This window comes from Dendrobates tinctorius, unplaced genomic scaffold (genome assembly GCF_039654945.1).
Source record: "Dendrobates tinctorius isolate UK_male_01 unplaced genomic scaffold, ASM3965494v1 ptg000111l, whole genome shotgun sequence".
Classification (NCBI taxonomy): domain Eukaryota; kingdom Metazoa; phylum Chordata; class Amphibia; order Anura; family Dendrobatidae; genus Dendrobates; species Dendrobates tinctorius.
Genome location: NW_027361779.1, coordinates 7,051,258 through 7,072,095, shown reverse-complemented (window position 1 = coordinate 7,072,095; position 20,838 = coordinate 7,051,258). Strand labels below are relative to the sequence as shown.

At 36.5% G+C, this 20,838-nt stretch overlaps 1 protein-coding gene across 1 annotated transcript in view; it reads right to left on the bottom strand.

The window, feature by feature from the left end:
* SIM1 (SIM bHLH transcription factor 1) overlaps nt 1-20,838 on the bottom strand; it is a 200,171-nt gene that overhangs the window by 144,386 nt on the left and 34,947 nt on the right. The window contains exons 2-7 of the mRNA XM_073589499.1: nt 3,118-3,200; nt 2,241-2,330; nt 1,814-1,922; nt 1,623-1,708; nt 978-1,177; nt 607-713 (exon numbers count right to left, since the gene is read on the bottom strand). Of these exons, the coding sequence (XP_073445600.1) occupies nt 607-713; nt 978-1,177; nt 1,623-1,708; nt 1,814-1,922; nt 2,241-2,330; nt 3,118-3,200 (675 nt within the window). The remainder of the gene's footprint in view (nt 1-606; nt 714-977; nt 1,178-1,622; nt 1,709-1,813; nt 1,923-2,240; nt 2,331-3,117; nt 3,201-20,838) is intronic.

Genomic DNA, 20,838 nt, shown 5'->3' with positions numbered 1-20,838 from the left:
TAGGACTGCAGTGAATGATCTGCAATGTCCTTGCTAGCAGAACATATTATACATATATAGGTCATTTCATTTGAATTTGTTTAATTTAATACCACATTTTTTGCATTATTGATCATTCAAGAAGTACTCATTGATAATGTGGACCATTTACTTATAGGGATCTTCTTGTATCTGACGGGCCACATTTTCATTAAGTAGACTATATAATTTTTCAGTTTCATTCTAATAGCAAACACACTAATGTCCGTCATCTGATATTTCTAACCATTAGTATTATAAACTTGTAAAATAAGGTTTTGACTTGTAGAATCAGGCTGCAGCATTATAACAATAGATAGAGATGCTAGAGGTGGGACCTCAATTGATAAGATATATGGCGCTGAAGGTGGGAAACCCTTTAGAACTGAATTTACCCAAATTATGTAATATGTCAGTTAGATTAAGTTTTATGACATATCTCTTTGTTACCTTTCCATCAGCCAAACAAAAAACAAATCAAACATTGCCACATAGTACTAACTGGATAATGTAGTTTTAGTACAAAGCAAAAGATGATGCTAAAGGACACCCATGAAATTAAGAGATAATTATAAACTGAATCCTTACATAAGTGATGTGCACACCGCAAGTGAAATGTGTCACATCCATGAACATGATGATACAACGTCTTCTCAATAAGATCTTGAGGTTCATATCCCGTTAACTCTGCAACTCTAAAGGGAAGAAAGCACAAAATGAGCAGAACATCCCAAAGTTACTTCTATAGTTTAAGATAAATTATATCTAATTTCCTGTGTTTAGACCATTTATGTTGATACTGACAACTTATGTTCATACAAAAATAATGTATCACGTTAAAAAAAAATTAACAAGAACATCATCCATAAATTTACTTGAAATGGGCTTCACTCAGTGGTAAAAACGAATAATTTATAGCACATATTCTCATACTAAATACTCAGTGATGACAAGCTTACCTGGAATCTAGAAATATTAGCTTCATATCAAGGCTAGCTCTAAACATGAACATATTGCTATGGAGTTTGATCTCAGTGACGGCACTGGGAGGGAGGGAATGACCAACGGCAACCAAGCCTACATTTTGGTAGCAGCCATCAAATGGAGACATGTCTAGACTATACTGTCTGATCTTGAGATATCCACTGCAATGAATGACCTGTGAAACACAGAAAGGAAAACATCATATTACTTCTTATTTAAAATTCTGCTTCCATTCAGATTTGTAGTATAGATGATCACATAGACAACATCCACAAAAGCTGGCATCCAATTTTCTAAGCATAAATTGCAACTATAGGTAAAGGTCTCTTTTGTATAAAGATTCAACTAATTTTATGGAATTATTCCCATATATTTGTCCATAATTATAAAATACCAGAGGGGGTCTGATGCCAGAACTGATCCCATATGTCTATGTAATCATTCCTGTGATCTGGCACATCTGTTCTAAAGACAGATAAAAAAACATTGCATTATTTTCATGAGTAGTGTCCAATTCAGCTATGAAACTACTGACTGGACACGATTGATATATTTGTTCACAGCTAACACATCTACAAGGTAAAACAGTTACAAATTTTCCAATATTGACAGTCACTTACCTTATAACCCCCACAAGTTAGACCTGCATTCCGCTTTGCCAGCACACACTTCATCCGTAGGAAGAAAGAACGCTCTATTTCATATTCTGCAAGACAAGTGAACTAAAATTAGCTTTACATCCCAGTCTCTGTGTAGGTGACACTGATCTGAGCCTCCATATTCAGAAAGAGAGGGATAGGAAGGGATTTACCCTGCACAAAGTGGGAATGATATGGTTGGTGAGCTGTAAGCACTGCAGTCATCTCATCATGATCAGCGGGGTGAATGTACTCGTAGATGCTATTTCCAGTCAATTCTACCTACAGAAAGAGACGATCATCAATGGAATAAAATACAAATAATGAAAATGCACAATGCATGTACAAAACACCTGAGAAAGGGGAAGACTAATGATAAAATTATTAGGAATAGAAGAATTGTATGCGGTAAATAAAATAAACAAATCCGTGACACTGACATATGCAATTGTGTAAACTGTATTCCCACTAGACCTGAGGTTTATTGACAGAATGCATGTCAACTCTTTATCAATACTTGCTGGATGATAAGATACTCTTATTAACACCTGCAGGTGTGAGTAACTATACAAGCACAAATAGTCGCCCATAATTGCTTACCTGTGATAAGCCCAGGTGAACTGAAGCAGTCTCGGAGATATACATGATTTTCCCATCAGGTGCCACCACAAAGATGAAACCATCCAAGGTCTATGCAGGAGAATGGAAATAAAATAAACAGAAGATTCAGACTCCCCGATCTGAATACCTAGAGTGCAGCAATTTAAATACAATTTACATTTTGAAAGCACTTGGGTGGTCAGATGTCCCTTCACCTCTTGCTTAAACATCTCATTGTTGAATCAAACATGGCATTAGACAGGAGAGTGCTATATGGGAAATGGGTTTAATCTTCTACTGTTTAACATTTCCAACGCTTATCACCTGTAAACACTGTGAAGATATATGACTCTCAGCAGGGAAAGTGGCTTTAAGCTACTACAATGCAGAAAATGACTTTACAGACTATTCTGCCTCTCACTTCACTAGTGCCTGATAAACAGTTTATACAAGTAACAACAGGGGATTAGATATGTATTTTCCTAAACACAACAATCAGTTATTCCATTACAATGTTATTTTCCAGACTTGGTATACAGCAACAATATAGTAAGATGGAACTCCTGGCTCCATGCAAGAAGTTATTACATAGAAAAAGTACATATATCTACCATTTACATAAATACAAATCTTTAAAAATAACAAACATTTTACTAGCATTGAGTAAATTCTAGTTTATAAATACTTACTTAACTAATAAATAGATACAAATATCACCCTAAACTGTAGTATAATGATAACAGTGCATTTACTCTATGGCAATGTGGGAAAGCATGTAGAAGTTTATAAGTTACACAATGTGATAATTAAATGTGTGCTGAAAGGTCTGCATTCTTTAATCATTAATTGGAAATAGCTGTTTCCCTGCATGTTCTACCTGTAAAAGATGAGATCCCAGTTCTCGACCAACATTATCCAAGGTAGTAGGTCTGCTGGAATGGCCCCAGGCTTCTCCAAGTCCTGTATGCATAAACAAACAGAAGAATTGGTGAGAAAGCTGGATGTGGACTCTTGGACCAGAGGTCATCTGCTACATTATCTCACTGCAAACAGCAGCTTTTCATTCCAAACACAATGCATTTCAAATACTATGAAACCTTGACATAAGGCAGCGCCTGACTGCTGTAAATTCTGGATATAAATAAAATGCACATGTTAATCTTATAGTGCAATAGTTGCAGGACAAAGAAATCTGATTCCGTAGCTACTCCTGCAGCCACTAAAATAATTCTCATTATTTTATTTAATGAACCTATAATAACACTGCAAAACCTACATGTTAAATAGTTCTAAAATAATGAATAAAAAAGTAGATAGATGATAGATAGACAGATAGATAGATAGATAGATAGATAGATAGATAGATAGATAGATAGATAGATGTCTGCACAGGAGAAACCACATGTCAAAATTACTGTTATTGTGGACAGTTAATCAAGTTGAAGATTAAATGATCTCTATAAGGCCTAAAGTTAAAGATGACACATTTCCTTTGTATTCTAGGCAAAAGAAAATATATTGTCATTTTTTACATTTAAAAATGACAAAAAGGAAAATGGCCTGATGCAAAAATGTGAGCATCTTTGAAGATTTGTGCATGTTCAAAAAACTATGACCAAGGTTTCAGACCTTAATTAGCCTTTGGGGTTATGATTTGTTCATTATCATCATTAGGAAAGGCCAGGTGATGAAAATTTTCCAGCTTTATAAAAACCCGGTGCCAAAAAACAGCATCCATGGGTTCTTCTAAGCAGCTGCCTAGCACTCTGAAAATTAAAATGGTGGAGGCCCACAAAGCAGGAGAAGTCTAAACGAAGATAGCAAAGCATTTTCAAGTTGCCCTTTCCTCAGTTCAAAATGTAGTTAAAAAATGGCAGTTAACAGGAACAGTGGAGGTCAAGATAAGGTCTAGAAGACCAAGCAAAATGTTAGTGAGAGCTGCTTGTAGGTATGCTATAGAGGCAAATCAGAACCCCTGCTTGACTGCAAAAGACCATCAGAAAGATTTAGCAGACTCTGGAGTTGTGGTACATTGTTCTACTGTTCAGAGACACCAGGACAAATATGGCCCTCATGGAAGTGTCAACAGAAGAAAACCTCTCCTGAGTCCTCACCATAAAATTCAGCTTCAGAAGCATGCAAAAGAACATCTAAACAAACCTGATGCATTTTGGAAACAAGTCCTGTGGACCGATGAGGAAGAAATAGAAGTCTTTTGCCACCATTATCAAAAGTATGTGTGGAAAGAAAAAGGCACAGAATTTCAGGAAAAGAACATCTCGCCAACCATTAAGCATGGGGATGGATCAATCATGCTTTGGGTTGTGTTGCAGTCAATAATATGGAGAAAATTTCACAGACAGAGGAAAGAATGGATTCTGTGGAATTTCAACAACTTCTTAATGTAAATATAGCACCATCTGTAAAAAAGCTGAAATTGAAAAGAGAATGGCTTCTCCAAATGGATAATGATCATAAACACATGTCAAAATCCACAATAGACTAACTCTAAAGGTGCAAGCTGAAGTTGTTAAATTGGCCCTCACAGTCCTCTGTTTTGAACATCATTGAAAATCTGTGCAAAACCTCAAAATAGCAGTGCATGCAAGACGAGCCAGGTATCTCACAGAACTGGAAGAACTTTACAAGGAAAAATGGATGAAAATCCCTGAAACAAGAACTGAAAGACTCTTGGCTGGCTACAAAAAGTGTTTACAAACTGTGATTCTTTGAAAAAGGTGTGCTTCTAGGTATTAACCATGCAGGGTGCCCAAACTTTTGCAACAAACCATTTTCCTTTTTTATAGTTTTTAAAATGGAAAAACATGAAAATGTACATATATTTTAAATAAATAGGGCAGCGGACCCTTTTTGTCTACAATAGTAGAAGTTCTAGAAATGGAAACCCCTCTTATTAGATTTTGGTATCTACAGTGCTGTCGATATACATCTCGGATCAGAATACCCATTCACATTTTAGATGGCCCTTTAGAGTGTTGCAATCACAAATATTGGCAGTCGTACCAAAGAAGGTTATGCACCTCTGGTCTAGTAGGACTACTTAAAATTCTGAGAGGGAAGGAAAGATTTTACTGGTGTCATGTACAATCTAATATAGAAGAAAATAGAGTGCATCCCGGAGAAATGTGTTATACAGGTCGTCACTGAAGTTGAGCCTTAAGGTACTGTCACACTTAACGATGTACCAGCGATCCCGACCAGCGATATGAAGCGGTCAGGATCGCTGGTACATCGCTAAGTGGTTGCTAGTGAGCTGCCACACAGGCAGATCTCACTAGCGACATCGCTGGGGACGGGGATCGCTACTTACCTGTCACACCAGGCGATCCTGCGTCCTCCCGCCCGGCTCCACTCGTCGCTCGTTGTCACAGCAGGAAGCGCCACAGGAAGCTGACGACGAGAAACTGTCCAGGACGTTCTCGCGTGATCAGCGATAAGCAGCGGGGGAGCCGGTCGTAGGTAAGTATCAGACACAGCGATATCGCTAGCAATATCGCTATAACGTCACTAGTGATAGCGATATTGCTAGCGATATCTCTTAGTGTGACATGCCCTTTATAGTTACCCCTTTGAATTGCTCGAAAGCCTTCCAGTCTCTAGAAATTCCTCACCACTCCAAACCATCGTTCAAGTTTTGGGATTGTCTTCAAATATTTAGGTATCCTACAGAGTACTGCAGAAAGTAAAGGCTTTTCTTGTGAGGAAGCAGTGAAACCGGGAAGACTTAGGGTACCGTTACACCTAGCGATGCACCAGCGATCCCGACCAGCGATATGACGCGGTCAGGATCGCTGGTGCATCGCTAAGTGGTCGCTAGTGAGCTGCCACACAGGCAAATCTCACCAGCGACATCGCTGGGGATGGGGATCGCTACTTACCTGTCAGACGGGGCGATCCTGCGTCCTCCCGCCCGGCTCCACACGTCGCTCATCGGCGCCACAGGAAGTGGCCGACGAGGAATGGTCCAGGAGCTTCTTGCGCGATCAGCGATAACCAGCGGGGGAGCCGGTCGGAGGTAAGTATCACATGCAGCGATATAGCTAGCAATATCGTTGCAACGTCACAAAATCGGTGACTTTACAGCGATATTGCTAGCGATATCGCAGTGTGTAACGGGGGCTTGAAAGTAGTAAGACCTTCAAGTCGATCATTAGCCTTATGTCCAGATGTGTATCTATCATAGCTACAATTTCACACCAAAATAGTTCTGATATAGGGAAGGCCAACCAATATGCTCCTTCAAATCGCCCACATCACCAGCAATGTGCTGGGACACACAGGACACCTATGTAATTCACAGGTACAAAGTACTTTTTAGAAAGGATTTATATCTTTAATTCTTGATAATAAATTGAAGATAGAACTTTGTGTAAAATTGTAAAGATTTCTCTCCATTCCTTTCTGATATTACTGACCCTAAGTTTTCTATTTTTATACGCCAGGTTGACCTTGTTGCAAACGTGCTTTTTTTATTTTATTTAAAAAAAAAAACAAGCAACTGATTATTCAAAGATGAACATTTGGTCTATTTCTCTTAAAAGAGTTGTCAGATTTCCTTGCATGATAGCTTTATGAAAATCAAATCTTTCTGTTTGTTGAACAACTCAGCACCCATTAGATTTATTGGTTGGTGCAAAGCTGGGAGTACCTAAGAAGGGAGTAAGGTGGCCTGTACTTAGAGGAGGGCAATGTTTGCTTACATTTATTCATCGGTATGAGCTGCTAAACATTGACCTCAGACCATATGTGCACCTACATGTGCATGCTGACCAACTCCATTACTTTTCAGATATAATTTTTCACAGTCAGGACCATTATGATTAAAGGGACTTACAATTAAAGATACCTAAACTAATACAGCAGAACTTTTCATGTGTAAAATCATTTTTTACTGTTTCAAATACCATTAACTTGTGCAACACTGCACATAAATTTTCTAGTGCACTAACTATGAAAATTGTCTCTTCAGAGAGGAAGAGGACTAGAACTCTAGCACCACCTATTGGAATCAGCAATCATAAAAGTTAATATTGACTCTTTAATAAGCCTTGCAATATGACTTGGATAAAAGACAAACCAGAATCTCAGTTTGCAGAGAGGGTGTTTCGAGGTGTTTCCGCTCATCAGTGCAAAGAATGAGATCTGATTTGCCATATTGCAAGGCTCGTTAAAGAGTCTATATTGACTTTTAGGATTGCTGCTTATAGGTTGTGTTAAAGTTCGAGTCCTCTTCCTCTCTGAAGAGACAATTTGCATATTTAATTTTCCTGAGGAGCATGCATGGCTTATAAAGGGCCTGTCACACTAAGCGATATCGCTAGCAATATCGCTATAACATCACTGGTTTTGTGACGTAGCAGCGATATTGCTAGTGATATCGCTATATCTGATACTTACCTCTGACCGGCTCCCCCGCTGATTATCGCTGATCGCGCGACAACGTCCTGGGCCGTTTCTCGTCGTCAGCTTCCTGCTGGGCTTCCTGTGGCGCCGACAAGCGACGCGTGGACGTGGGCGGGAGGACGTCAGGATCGCCTCGTCTGACAGGTAAGTAGTGACCCCCGACCGCTGCTATGTCGTTGGTGAGATCTGCCTGTGTGGCAGCTCACTAGCGACCACTTAGCGATGCACCAGCGATCCTGACCGCGTCATATCGCTGGTCGGGATCGCTGGTGCATCGCTAAGTGTGACAGTACCTTAAGTCTCCTCACTCTGACAAGCCATGCTTGGCTTGTCACTCTCCACAAGGAAAAAAAAACATTACCCTTTAGACTAGTGCATTAACAAAATAATTTTTTTTTAAACAATTCATTGAGTGACATTGATTGTTCTAGGATATAGATATAGATCAAAACATGTCCTTTAGAAGTGGATAATTAATAACAACTAAAGATGTTGTGACATAATTATATCTGGATTTATTACTAATTATTACCAATTTATCACATAGTATCTTGCATAAATACATGAGAATTGTAATCTGTGTAAATTGAAAGTGTTGCCCATTTAATCATTGGGTTATTTATTACATCTGATTCATTCTGCCCAAACAACGGACAACTTGAATCAAAGCCTGACTGTACAATTGCAGCCAGGTACAGTATACGTTCTCTGACAGAGTTTCAGAAAAAATAAAACTTTGAAGATTTGGCCTGGGACCATTGCTGGAGATGAGACTAGACCATCTTCATCCCAGGCTGTCTCTTAACAGCGCTGCTATATGTGATTGATAGGTCTCTCCCTCATGTGTGCGTAGGGAGAGACCTATCAATCACTTACAGTGGAGTGGGAGAAGCCTATCGGGGGCCGTGCCAGACTTTTCTTATCTACTGTAAGCCAATGGGACTCGGCTGCAGCTCTGAAACCCCAGAGTATTTCTGTAAAAAACATACCTGCCTGCACTAGTACCACCAGACCCAGGTTCATGAAGCCTGCTGTTTGGCAGCATAAATCGGATTATAGGTTTTCTTTAACAAATGTATCATGGACATTATTTTGTGACACTAATATAGTAGTCTGTGAGGAAGACTAGTAGTGCCAGACCTGTCAAAAGTCAATAATCCCTTTAATGAAATAAGTGACAGCTGAATGACAAGAAGATAGAAACTTTGGTGCGCCCTAGGGAAACATGGCTGGAAAACAGAAGCTGGTCAGTAGAGTTACAACAGTTACATGCTCTAAACCTGCCTCCAGAAATAGCATAGGACATTATCATTTTAATAATCTTCACCTTTTACGCAGGCATGAATCTTACACCAACTGCAACAATCTGGCTTTTCCAAAAGCATGTTAAAGCTGTAAATATGTCATAATTCTCATAGGATAAATGGTAAATTTGTGAAAACACAGTGATAATACATATTTTCACTAATGCATCTATTAGTTGACAACAAAAAATGAGTAATAATGTCAGAAAATATGGTATCAAAATATTACTAAATTATTTCCTCAAATGCCAACAGAGACAATAGTTTAAGAAAGGTATGTATAAGAAACAATAGGATACATCTGACAAAGTCTTTATTCTTTGTAAGTTACACAACTTTTTAACGTATGCTAGAGAATTAGGGTCATCACAATTACAAGTAAGTCTTACAAACAAGACAACCTGTCACATATACCATGTAAATTACCATACTCAGTAATTAGGATATTTATACACACTAAAAAGTGTCAATTCTACCAAATTATTGAAATAAATATGAAAATTTGAGTAATACAGGGATGATTATGAAAGTGTATCATGGCACGGATAAAGGAGATTTCTATGAACCTCAGAGAAAACTTGTTGATCTCTAAAGAGTTTTGGATTCCATTAATCCACAGTCAGATTTTGTACAAATGAAGGACTTTCAAGACCATAATTAACTTTTCCAGGAGTGGTCAACCAACAAACATCACTTCAGGAGGGATATAATAGTCCACCAGATCTCAATGTAACTTCTAAGCAACTGAAGGACTCTCTCACATTAGCTAATATTAATTTTAATGAGTCGATCATCAAGAGGACACTGAAGAACATTGGTGTGTATGAGAGGATTGCAATGACAAAGCCAATGCTCCCCAAAATGAACATTGCTTTCCCACTGCAGTTTACTAAATATAAGTTGGACAAGCCAGAAGGCTTTTGAAACAATGTTTTGTGGATGGATGAGACCAAAATAAAGCTTTTTGGTTTGAATGAGAAGGGTTATGTTTGGACAAAGAAAAACTCTGCATTACAGCATATAAACCTTGAAACTACAGAAGTGGTTGTACCATGGTTCAAGCAAGTTTTGCTGCACCTGAGCCAAGATGGTTTGCCATCATTGACAGAAAAATTAATTCTGAAGTTTACAGCCCAAAGTACAAAAGTCGTCCTACAAAGAATGGTTAAAGCAGAATAAAGTTAACATTTTGGAATGGCCAAGTCAAAGTCTTGACCTTAATCCTATACAATTTTTGTAGGAGGACCTAGAGCATGTAGTTGATAGGTGAAACCACCGCCCATTTGTCCCAACATAGCAAAGTTGAATCTGTTTGTAGGGAGGAATGGGTTACAATTCATCTAAACTGATAATCAGGACTAATCAACAATGATAGAAATTTCTCCATGCAGTTTTTCTGCACAAAGGGTCACACCAGATACTGAAAGAAAAATTTACATACTTTTCCCATTAACAGATGTGATATTGAGTCATTTTCCTCATTAAAAATGATAATGTCTAATATCTTTTGACTCATTTGTCTCATTTGCTTGGTTTTCTTTTTTTCTACTTTTAGGACTTGCGTGAAAATCTGATAGATTTTTAAATCAAATGTATGCAGTTGGTTCTGAAGGGTTCACAAACTTTCAAGCACCACTGTACTTGTTTTTGTTGCTCAGAAACAGATGCTAAATGTGTTGTGCTACCTTGAAAGTCAAATGATTTATTAGTAGAGTGTAAATATGCCATTTGTGTGCCAAAGATGGTAGCAGTGGTTTGATTTAAGGAGTTGCTGGGATATAGGTAGACACTTCTTACCTACATTGATACAGTGAAGAAAACTGCAGACTTGTGACAGTTACTCTCAGACTGTATATTCCAAAAATATGATAGTAGATGGTTTTATGCTTTTTAATTAAGGAATGACTGAGATTTAAGCGCAGCAATGTTCTACACCACCATGGAATATTTCTTGCAACTAATATTTGAATATAAATGTTAAATAAATCCATTAGCTACGTATGTTACTGTGTTATACACTTGTAAAGCTTTTTTCTTTTTATGAAATCTTGCGGAGGATAAGTTACTGTTATTACAGACCCCCAAAAAAATGTACAAACCAAAAAACATTGTAGACAGTGCTAATTATATTAAATCACAAACTTCAAAAAAAATCTTGCATAAAATATGCAAATAAATGTCATTAAAAAGCTATAAAAACGATCACAAAAAGTGGGGTTTTTCACAAAATCAAAATCTGTAAATTCACGCTGAAACGAATATATAATAATATGTATCAGTCACATCTTCAGATTTTTATGGAGGTTTTGTTAATTTTATTATTTCAAAATTAAACACTGTCCTTTAGCAATATTCTATCTATGGTACATGCAGTACTCCCGTACAGTATCAGCTAATGTGAATCCCTCTTTATGCTCAATCATAATGTTAAAAGCAAAAAAGAAATACCTATAATAATATATTATCTTCAAATGGACACACAAGGGGAAATATTAAAAAGCATATTTTTCAAATTACACTTGATAATCATTTTAGGATTCAGTACAATTACCTTCACAAGTTTGAACAGTTGAGTAAAAGGTATGAATTTTCTTTTAATAATTATTTGGATGCTTACTGGAACCTGCACGGAGATCATTTTGACCTCAAACTTTTCTTTTCCAGCATCCACCCACCTTTCGTGTCTCCCCTTTTTCCCTCATAGATTGTAAGCTTGCGAGCAGGGCCCTCATTCCTCTTGGTATCTGTTATGATCTATGTGATTATTGTTATGCTGTAATGTCTATAGTCTGTACAAGTCCCCTCTGAAATGTAAAGTGCTGTGGAAAATGTCGGCGCTATAGAAATAAAATTTATTATTATTCTCCACCAATCAAGAAATCAGCAATTTTACATTTTGGGAAATCTTTGGCTGCACTAATCTCAGAAACATAAGGGGCAAACAAGTAATTATTTAGCAATGTAATTACCACATCACCATAAAAACATTCATAAATCTGAGTATTATGTGAAAATAACGAAGTATAAAGGTAACATTAGGTCTCATAAAGGTAACATTGCAAACAGAACTGTACATCTTAATGTACATGAAATGTACTCTATTAATTCCTCTATTACAATCCACATTCACACTAACACTTCTTTTTCTGACTATTGCATTTTCCTAACGACACAAAGAATTTCTGCTGATTTCTATTGTCGTAGTATTATTTATATTTACCAGCGCTACTTCATTTTAAAATTAATTCTTTTATTGAAAGGAAATGAAATGGAAAAGGAAGAGAAATTTCATATTTTGGGGTAATAAATGTTTAATATAAATATTGTCCTTTAAATAATGAAAAAATTAAAATACCGTTTAATTGTAATAATATTTTGTTCTTTTGAATTAAGGACAATTAGAAGACAAATTAAAATATGAAAAATAATGAATTAAAAGCATTTTTCAATATCATTTATATTATACATATTTCTGTTTTGATGCTCTAATAATATATTACTAATGTTATGAATATTTTATAATACAATTACTAGTTTTTATGTTATTGGTATAACCTAAAATTATTTAGCAAAACATGATAATTTTAATAAAAGTTAAATTAATGAAATCTTCTGAGCAAATTCTGTCTCCAAGAAAGTTGCAATTTATCACCATCATTTTCTAGCATTGTTGTAATCTATATATTTATTCCAAAATTCAATAATTTTATTAGTTGTTTGGAAATTATGTTCTCGTTAGTCTTAATTTTTTCTAAAAAAAATATTTTTATAAATGGTGGATACAATAATTGAACAACCATTTGCTGCATATTAATTTGTTCTTAGCATCACTGTGTAATTAGTTATAAATAGAATACACGCAAAATGTTTTAACTCGTATTCTAAATAGTAAATGGTCATCCAGACTATAATTTTTAGCCCAAAAATTTCAATACCAATTGCAATAACCGTAAACCTGATATTGCACAAAAACAATCAACCAATGAATAAGAAGTCTGAATTAGTTCACTAGCGAACTATTAAACTGTTTCAAAAGATTGTCAGCTTTTACTGCCTTTAATTTGAAAAGTGTAAAATCATTAAAACAAAAATAGTGATTAATGCATTATTTCGTCAAATCCAATTTTAGGTATCCAATTGTTAAATTCTAACAACAAGCTGCTTATTTTCTGGTAATTTAACCTGTCATTTGACAGGAAATACACAGTTGTTCATAAGTGCTGGTATCACTTATCCCCTTAAGGATACAGCCATTTTGTGCCTTTAAAACCAAGTGTTTTCTTTTGTTTACTTTTTCCATCACTGACAGCCATTTGCATTCCGAAAGCCATAACTTTTTATTTTTCCAGCCTTGTATTTGCCTCCTGAGCTGTTATTACTAAAGAGCCCATCTTCACGTATATGAAAAATCTACAATTCTCCCATTTTCTACTTCAAGTTGTTTCTTTACAGTGACACCATATTTATATATTTGTATACTTTACTAATTTTTTTTTAAAAAATCACTTATTTTGTTGTGTTGCCACATTCATGAAGCTATGACTTTTTTTGTGGAGACGTACAATAGCTTTAGAAAGTATAAGTTTTTGGGGGTTGAGTTGTACATTTTAATGGAATCCTTTTCATGGCACCTAACAATTATTTTTTTTTTTTGAGGAATAGCTTGTTTAAAGAAGCCATATCTTTCACTTATTGATTTTTTGTTGTGCAGAATGAATTTATATTTACCAATTATGTACAGTTTTGTACGTTTTTTTCTTTTCATAATAAACATTTTGCAAGAGTCAACTTGTAAGGGTTTTATTTTTATTAGGACTTATGTTTTACATTTATCTTCTGCCACTTGGGAACCTGACCATGTAATTGTTTGATTATTTTCCACAATACATCTAATAAGCATGCAGAGAAGAAGCAAGTCATCAGTACCTAGCAAATTTGTTGCACTGATGAGGTGACAGAAGACGCCCCTTCCCTTTGGCTAAATGCTTAAATTACATGGTCACTATTAAGGAATTAAATGACTGGCATTAGGGATAACCCTGATTCCATCTATTGGTGTATATGCAATATTATCTTGGAATCCTGTTTTAGGTAGATTTAAATGTTGGCTAACAATATCTAGATATTGAACTATACACTATAAGGTCATTCTTTTGGAATACTGTTGGCCCACTGAGAGCTACAGGTATATCACAGTATGAACTTTTGTTCATTTTTCTCTTTGATACAACACTGTACCAACATAACCCACACACATGCCATGAATCCAAAATTTATCATGCTCAGACTCTGTAAAGAAACTGCAATCAAGTATATTTAATTAATTGAATAAAACACAGTACCATCATCCAAAATATTTATGAAATTTATGGAACTACTTTCCTTTTTCATCTTTTATGCCTAATAGAAAATAGAATTTGAAGTAAATGGTAATGAACAAGCAAAAGAAGGAACTGAACAAAGAAGGTTCTAAATCAAATTGTTATTATTATTAAAATGATTTATTTTTCAGATATATTTATAAAGAGTAATTAGGAGACAATACAATATACATAGTTTTCACAATGCATCTGCATACTAACATAAGTGAAGAAACAGTCGTCTCCTATAATTAATGATTTAGACTGTTAAGTATCACTAATAATTTCCATCATAGCATTACAGAGATAAGGGCCTAAATAAAAGTGACCACAATTGTTTGCAACCTGATATGTGTGACCAAGTCAGGGCTTGCTTTGATTTGTATAACTTAGTGTTACTTATTTGCAGTCACATTACCATGAAATAACATTTACTCATTCAATATTTTTGAAGATTCCCTCTAGAAAGTTGATGTAACGTCATATGTCATAAGAGAGACTTTGGGTGGAGGGATACTGATCTTACTGATCTCAATGTTTGTGCTCTCATTTGTGCTTCAACAATGAGTCTTCTTACATGTCAGTGATATGTTATTCTTGTCTCTGGAAAACCCCTTCAAGTATTAAGCAGTTTTTAATTTCCAAACTGGTATGATGAAGACACATCAGTGACCTACACGTTTCAGCTTCGCCAATATACATATCATTTCATAAAGTATCGTCTTAGCTAATAGGGAATGCCAATCCTGCACTTACTATATTACACATGCAGCATGCTCAGATTCCAAAATTAATGCCCAACAGTAATTACTATAAAAAAAGAAAACATTTTACATGTATATTACATTTGAGAGAAAATCACAATATGTAAAAGAGTAGCATCAGGAATAGCATTCTGTGAGAATGGAATCTTAAAAAGGCAATCTAAAGTAAAGATTTTAATGTCTAGAACAAGCCAGATACAATGATTTTTTAAGTCAGCCTCTCCTGTCAGCAAGTGTACAGAACATCTGATCACACGGAATACCCTCTCACCATCCACGTCTCGGAGGTAGAACCACTGCAGGGAACACTGTACTTTGTAACAAATCTGTAACTGCTATAGAGCCATAAGAAACATGTAGCATTGACGTGTGCTAAAATATGTCAAGACAAGAGCTGGGCTGAGCAGATTGTGCAGGCTGGGAACCGTCATACTACTTGCAGAGCACTCCTAGGCCATGCCGGTATTTATTAAGTAGGGTCCTGTCATTAAATAAGTTATTCCCTTGCCTTATACTAAAAGGAGTAGCCTGGATGTGCAAATCAGACCAGCAGTAATGTAAATGTTGGAAATGTCATCAGTGCGTTACCAGCGCTATTCCGCTATGCAGAGACTTACAAAGCTATAGTCTTTGTGCACAATAGTACTGGCTACAGGCCTAAAATCCCGGTTGATAGCTGTATAAAAGGTGCTCATTTATAATTCTGTAACAATCACTATTCACATCAGTACAACATTACTGAGGGGGTAAAGCTGAAGACAGAGAGGTGGTCTGCTGTCCGCTCCCTTTCACTGCTTTCACAGGAGCTTACATGGAGGCTCCTAATAGCCCTAATCAAACATGCTTCTTTTCACATTGCCATCTGCCTCATAGTTCCTCGAGATTACCACTATTATCTATAGCCCTTTCTCTATCCCTGCACCGTATGAATATTATTGAAGACCACCTATTCAGATATTCTGCAAGCCCAATTCTGGCAGATATCAAACTCCTCTGTACTTAGAGAATGACAGCTGTGTCAGACAACTTCTATATCACATATATATATATATGACTCTTGATCTTTACAATGCAGTCATAGTTGTTTATTAATCCTAGGTGAGCAAAATCATTCCTGTGGTTCTGTAGAAAGGAAATGAAGAGAGTGCTTGGTGTTAATCAGTAGCCAGGTCACATTACAGTTTAACACCAACTTTACTTTTTCCCCATCCATTTTTCACGCTGTGTTGCTTGTCATTAATAAACTGCCAGGCTGCTTTACATCATATAATTGTAATAATGGGGGTTGTAAGAAGCCTCTTTATAAACATTTTATGATATGCCTTCAGCTTCTCAGTGAGCTCTAGTAACCTGCACATCACATTTTTTTCTTTTTACACTGTGATTTTTGCACTTGACCTACCGCAGCAAATTCTGCAAATCCTTTGATTAAGTCTCTTTTAAAAATAAATGGAAAATCGCCGCCCCTTTCATCAGGATTACACTGAAAACTAGATCTAAAGATCCCTTAGTAATGTGGAGAGGCTGCAGGAATAATGAGCTACAAATAGAATCAAGCAGCTTACTGAAGGTGGGGGCACGCAATAATCTCTACACCCCTACCCTGTTAGGAGTGAGTCCCCACTGCGTTTAGTGTTTCTCTCATATCTGGTGATAGATAGATAGATAGATAGATAGATAGATAGATATGGGATAGAGATAGATAATAGATAAATAGATAGATATGAGATAGATAGATAGATAGATAGATAATAGAAAAAAAGAGGCAACAATACTTATCCAAGTACAAAAAGGACTTTAATAGCCCTGATTGTACTTGGATAAGTATTGGAGTGCTGCCTTTTTTCTATTTTTAATACTGTTTTGCAAGAAAGGGATTCCAAATAGATAGATATGAAACGATAGATAGATAGATAGATAGATAGATATGAAACGATAGATAGATAGATAGATAGATAGATAGATAGAACAGGCATGTTTACAGAATACTGTGCAGTAGCCATATGCAGTCTTGGTAATGCATCCCTTTGTAAATACAGTGTGACCCTCGGATTACCTCAATGGACTGGCTTTACAGGCTTTGTAATTTCCTGAAAATGAGATTTCGATTTATAAAACAAGAAAGCAATTAGTAACCAAATGAGGCGGAGCAGATCCAATGAAATTGCCCTATTCCCAGAGGCATCATTTAGGCCAGGTCCTGAAGAATGAGAGAGCCTGGCTGTTCTGTGCAGTGGAGAAATTGCTCTAGCTACTTTACCGGGGCCAATATATATCTCATCCCTAGTTGCCAACCCTTGGAAGGCAATTCATTAGGATCTCGTAGACACTCATATTTCCAGCATACTGCTGAGGCTCTGGCTTAACTATCTGCAATTTCATATATGTATCTATGTAGTAGTGTTCACAATATATACTCAAATATGTAACTTGAGGCTCTTATTGAACTACAAGTCTAAGAATACCAATCACCCAGTAGTCCCAATTTGCTGACATTCAATGATACAACTCTCTGGAACACAAGATAATTAGATAGATAGATAGATAGATAGATAGATATGAGATAGATAGATAGATAGATAGATATAAATAGATAGCAATGAGATAGATATGAGATAGATAGCAATGAGATAGATATGAGATAGATAGATAGATAGATAGATAGATAGATAGATAGATAGCAATGAGATAGACAGACAGATAGATAGATAGATAGATAGATAGATAGATAGATAGATAGATACATACAGTGGGTATGGAAAGTATTCAGATCCCTTTAAAAATTTTCACTCTTTGTTTCATTGCAGCCATTTGGTGAATTAAAAAAAGTTCTTTTTTTTTTCTCATTAATGTATACTCTGCACCCCATCTTGACTGAAAAAAACAGAAATGTAGACATTTTTGGAAATTTATTAAAAAAGAAAAACTGAAATATCACATGGTCATAAGTATTCAGACCCTTTGCTCAGTATTGAGTAGAAGTTCCCTTTTGAACTAGTACAGTCATTAGTCTTCTTGGGAATGATGCAACAAGTTTTTCACATCCAGATTTTATGATCCTCTGCCATTCTTCCTTGCAGATCCTCTCCAGTTCTGTCAGGTTAGATGGTGAACGTTGGTGGACAGCCCTTTTCAAGTCTCTCCAGAGATGCTCTATTGGCTTTAGGTCAGGGCTCTGGCTGGGCCAGTCAAGAATGGTCACAGACATGTTCTGAAGCCATTCCTTTGTTATTTTATCTGTGTGCTTAGGGTCATTGTCTTTGTCTTTTTTGAATTCACCAAATGAAACAAAGAGTGAAAAATTTAAAGGGGTCTGAATACTTTTCATACCCACTGTAGACAGATAGATAGGTACAAGTGCTTCTCACTAAATTAGAATATCATCAAAAAGATAATTTATTTCAGTTTTTCAACACAAAAAGTGAAACTCACATATTATATAGAGTCATTACAGACAGAGTGATCTATTTCAAGTGTTTATTTCTGTTAATGTTGATGATTATGGCTTACAGCCAATGAAAACCCAAAAGTCATTATCTCAGTAAATTACATAATTAACAAAAACACTTGCAAAGGCTTCATAAGAGTTTAAAAAGGTCCCTTGGTCTGTTTCAGTAGGCTCCACAATCATGGGGAAGATTTCTGACTTTCTGACTTGACAGATGTCCAGAAGGCAGTCACTGACACACTCCACAAGGAGGGTAAGTCACAAAAGGTCATTTCTAAAGAAGCTGGTTGCTCACAGAGTGCTATATCCAAGAATATTAATGGAAAATTGAATGGAATGAAAAAGTGTGGTAGAAAAAGGTGCACAAACAACAGGGATAACTGCAGCCTTGAAAGAATTGTTAAGAAAAGGCCATTCAAAAATTTGGGGGAAATTCACAAGGAGTGGACTGCTACTGGAGTCATTGCTTCAAGAGCCACCACACACATACATTTCCAGGACATGGGCTACAAGTGTTGCATTCCTTGTGTCAAGCCACCCATGATCAACAGACAATGCCAGAAGAGTCTTACCTGGGCCAATGAGAAAAAGAACTGGACTGCTGCGCAGTGGTCCAAGGTGTTGTTTTCAGAAAGTAAATTTTGCATTTATTTTGGAAATCAAGGTCCCAGAGTCTGGAGGAAGAGTGGAGAGGCACACAATCCAAGCTGCTTGAGATCTAGTGTGAAGTTTCCACAATCAGTGATGGTTTGGGGAGCGATGACATGTGTTTTATTAAGACCACAGCACAGCCATCTACCAGGAAATTTTAGAGCACTTCATGCTTCCCTCTGCCGACAAGCTTTTTGGAGATGGAAATTTCATTCTCCAGCAGAACACAGCACCTGTCCACACTGCCATCAGTACCAATACCTGGTTTAAAACAACAGTATCACTATGCTTGATTGGCCAGCAAACTCGCCCCACCTTAACCCCATAGAGGATCTATGGATGGGGTATGGTCAATAGGAAATGAGAGACACCAAATCCAACAATGCAGACAAGCTGAAGGCTGCTATCAAAGCAACCTGGGCTTCCATAACACCTCAACAGTGCCACAGGCTGATCGCCTCCATGCCACGCCGCATTGATGCAAAAGGAGCCCCGACCAAGTACTGAGTGCATTTACTGAACATACATTCAGTAGGCCAACATTTGAAATTTTGAAATCATCTTTCAAGCTGGTGTTATATATTCTAATTTACTGAGATAATGACTTTTAAGTTTTCATTCGTAGTTAGCCATAATCATCAACATTAACAGAAATAAACACTTGAAATAGGTCACAATGTTTGTAATGACTCTACCTAATATATGAGTTTCACTTTTTGAATTGAAGAACTAAAATAAATTAACTTTTTGATGATATTCTAATTTAGTGAGAAGCACTTGTAGATCTGAACTGAAGATATTAATAAAGCTATGAATTAACAATAACAAAAAATATCAGTTTGGTAATTAGGAATACTGTGTTATTTAATGCATTATTGGGCTAAGTGCCCTGAACAGAATGTTCCATATTAAAATCTATGGGGGCATTTTTGGAATACTATTGTCCCAGCGCAGGGATTGGAGACTTACTGAATGATCTGGTTTATTTGTTACTTAAGCTTAATAGGACATTTTCATATTTTCAAAATTTGTCACGATAACACAATACAGTATTTACCATTTGCTGCCAAGTAAAACATTTCAGAAGAAAAATTTTGCAAGCCTTTCCATAATGGAGGTACATACGAGGGGCGCCTGAAAACTTCGAGGCCCACCCATGAAATCTTTTTTGCATGGTCTTGTTTTGCAATGCAATATGATATTTAGTTAGTTGAATGGTCTCATGAGCAATCTGGATTTATTTTGATTTTTTTTTTTGTTTCCGTTACAGCATTTTAAAGTTGGGTCGCAAGGCTGAAATATGGAAATGGAGAAATTGGCAAAGTTCACACATCGGCTGCTGCAATTCACTCCTGTGGTTTCCAACTGCTTCAGCACCCACCCTATTCCCCTGATTTGGCTCCCTCGGACTATCACCTATTCCCACAGATGAAAAAGCACCTTGGTGGAAGGTGGAATTGCAGCCATTGCAGCCATTGCAACAGCTGATGTGTGAACTTTGCCAACTTCTCCATTTCCATATTTCAGCCTTGCGACCCAACTTTAAGATGCTGTAACGGGAACAAAAAAAATCAAAATAAATCCAGATTGCTCATGAGACCATTCAACTAACTAAATAACATATTGCATTGCAAAACAAGACCATGC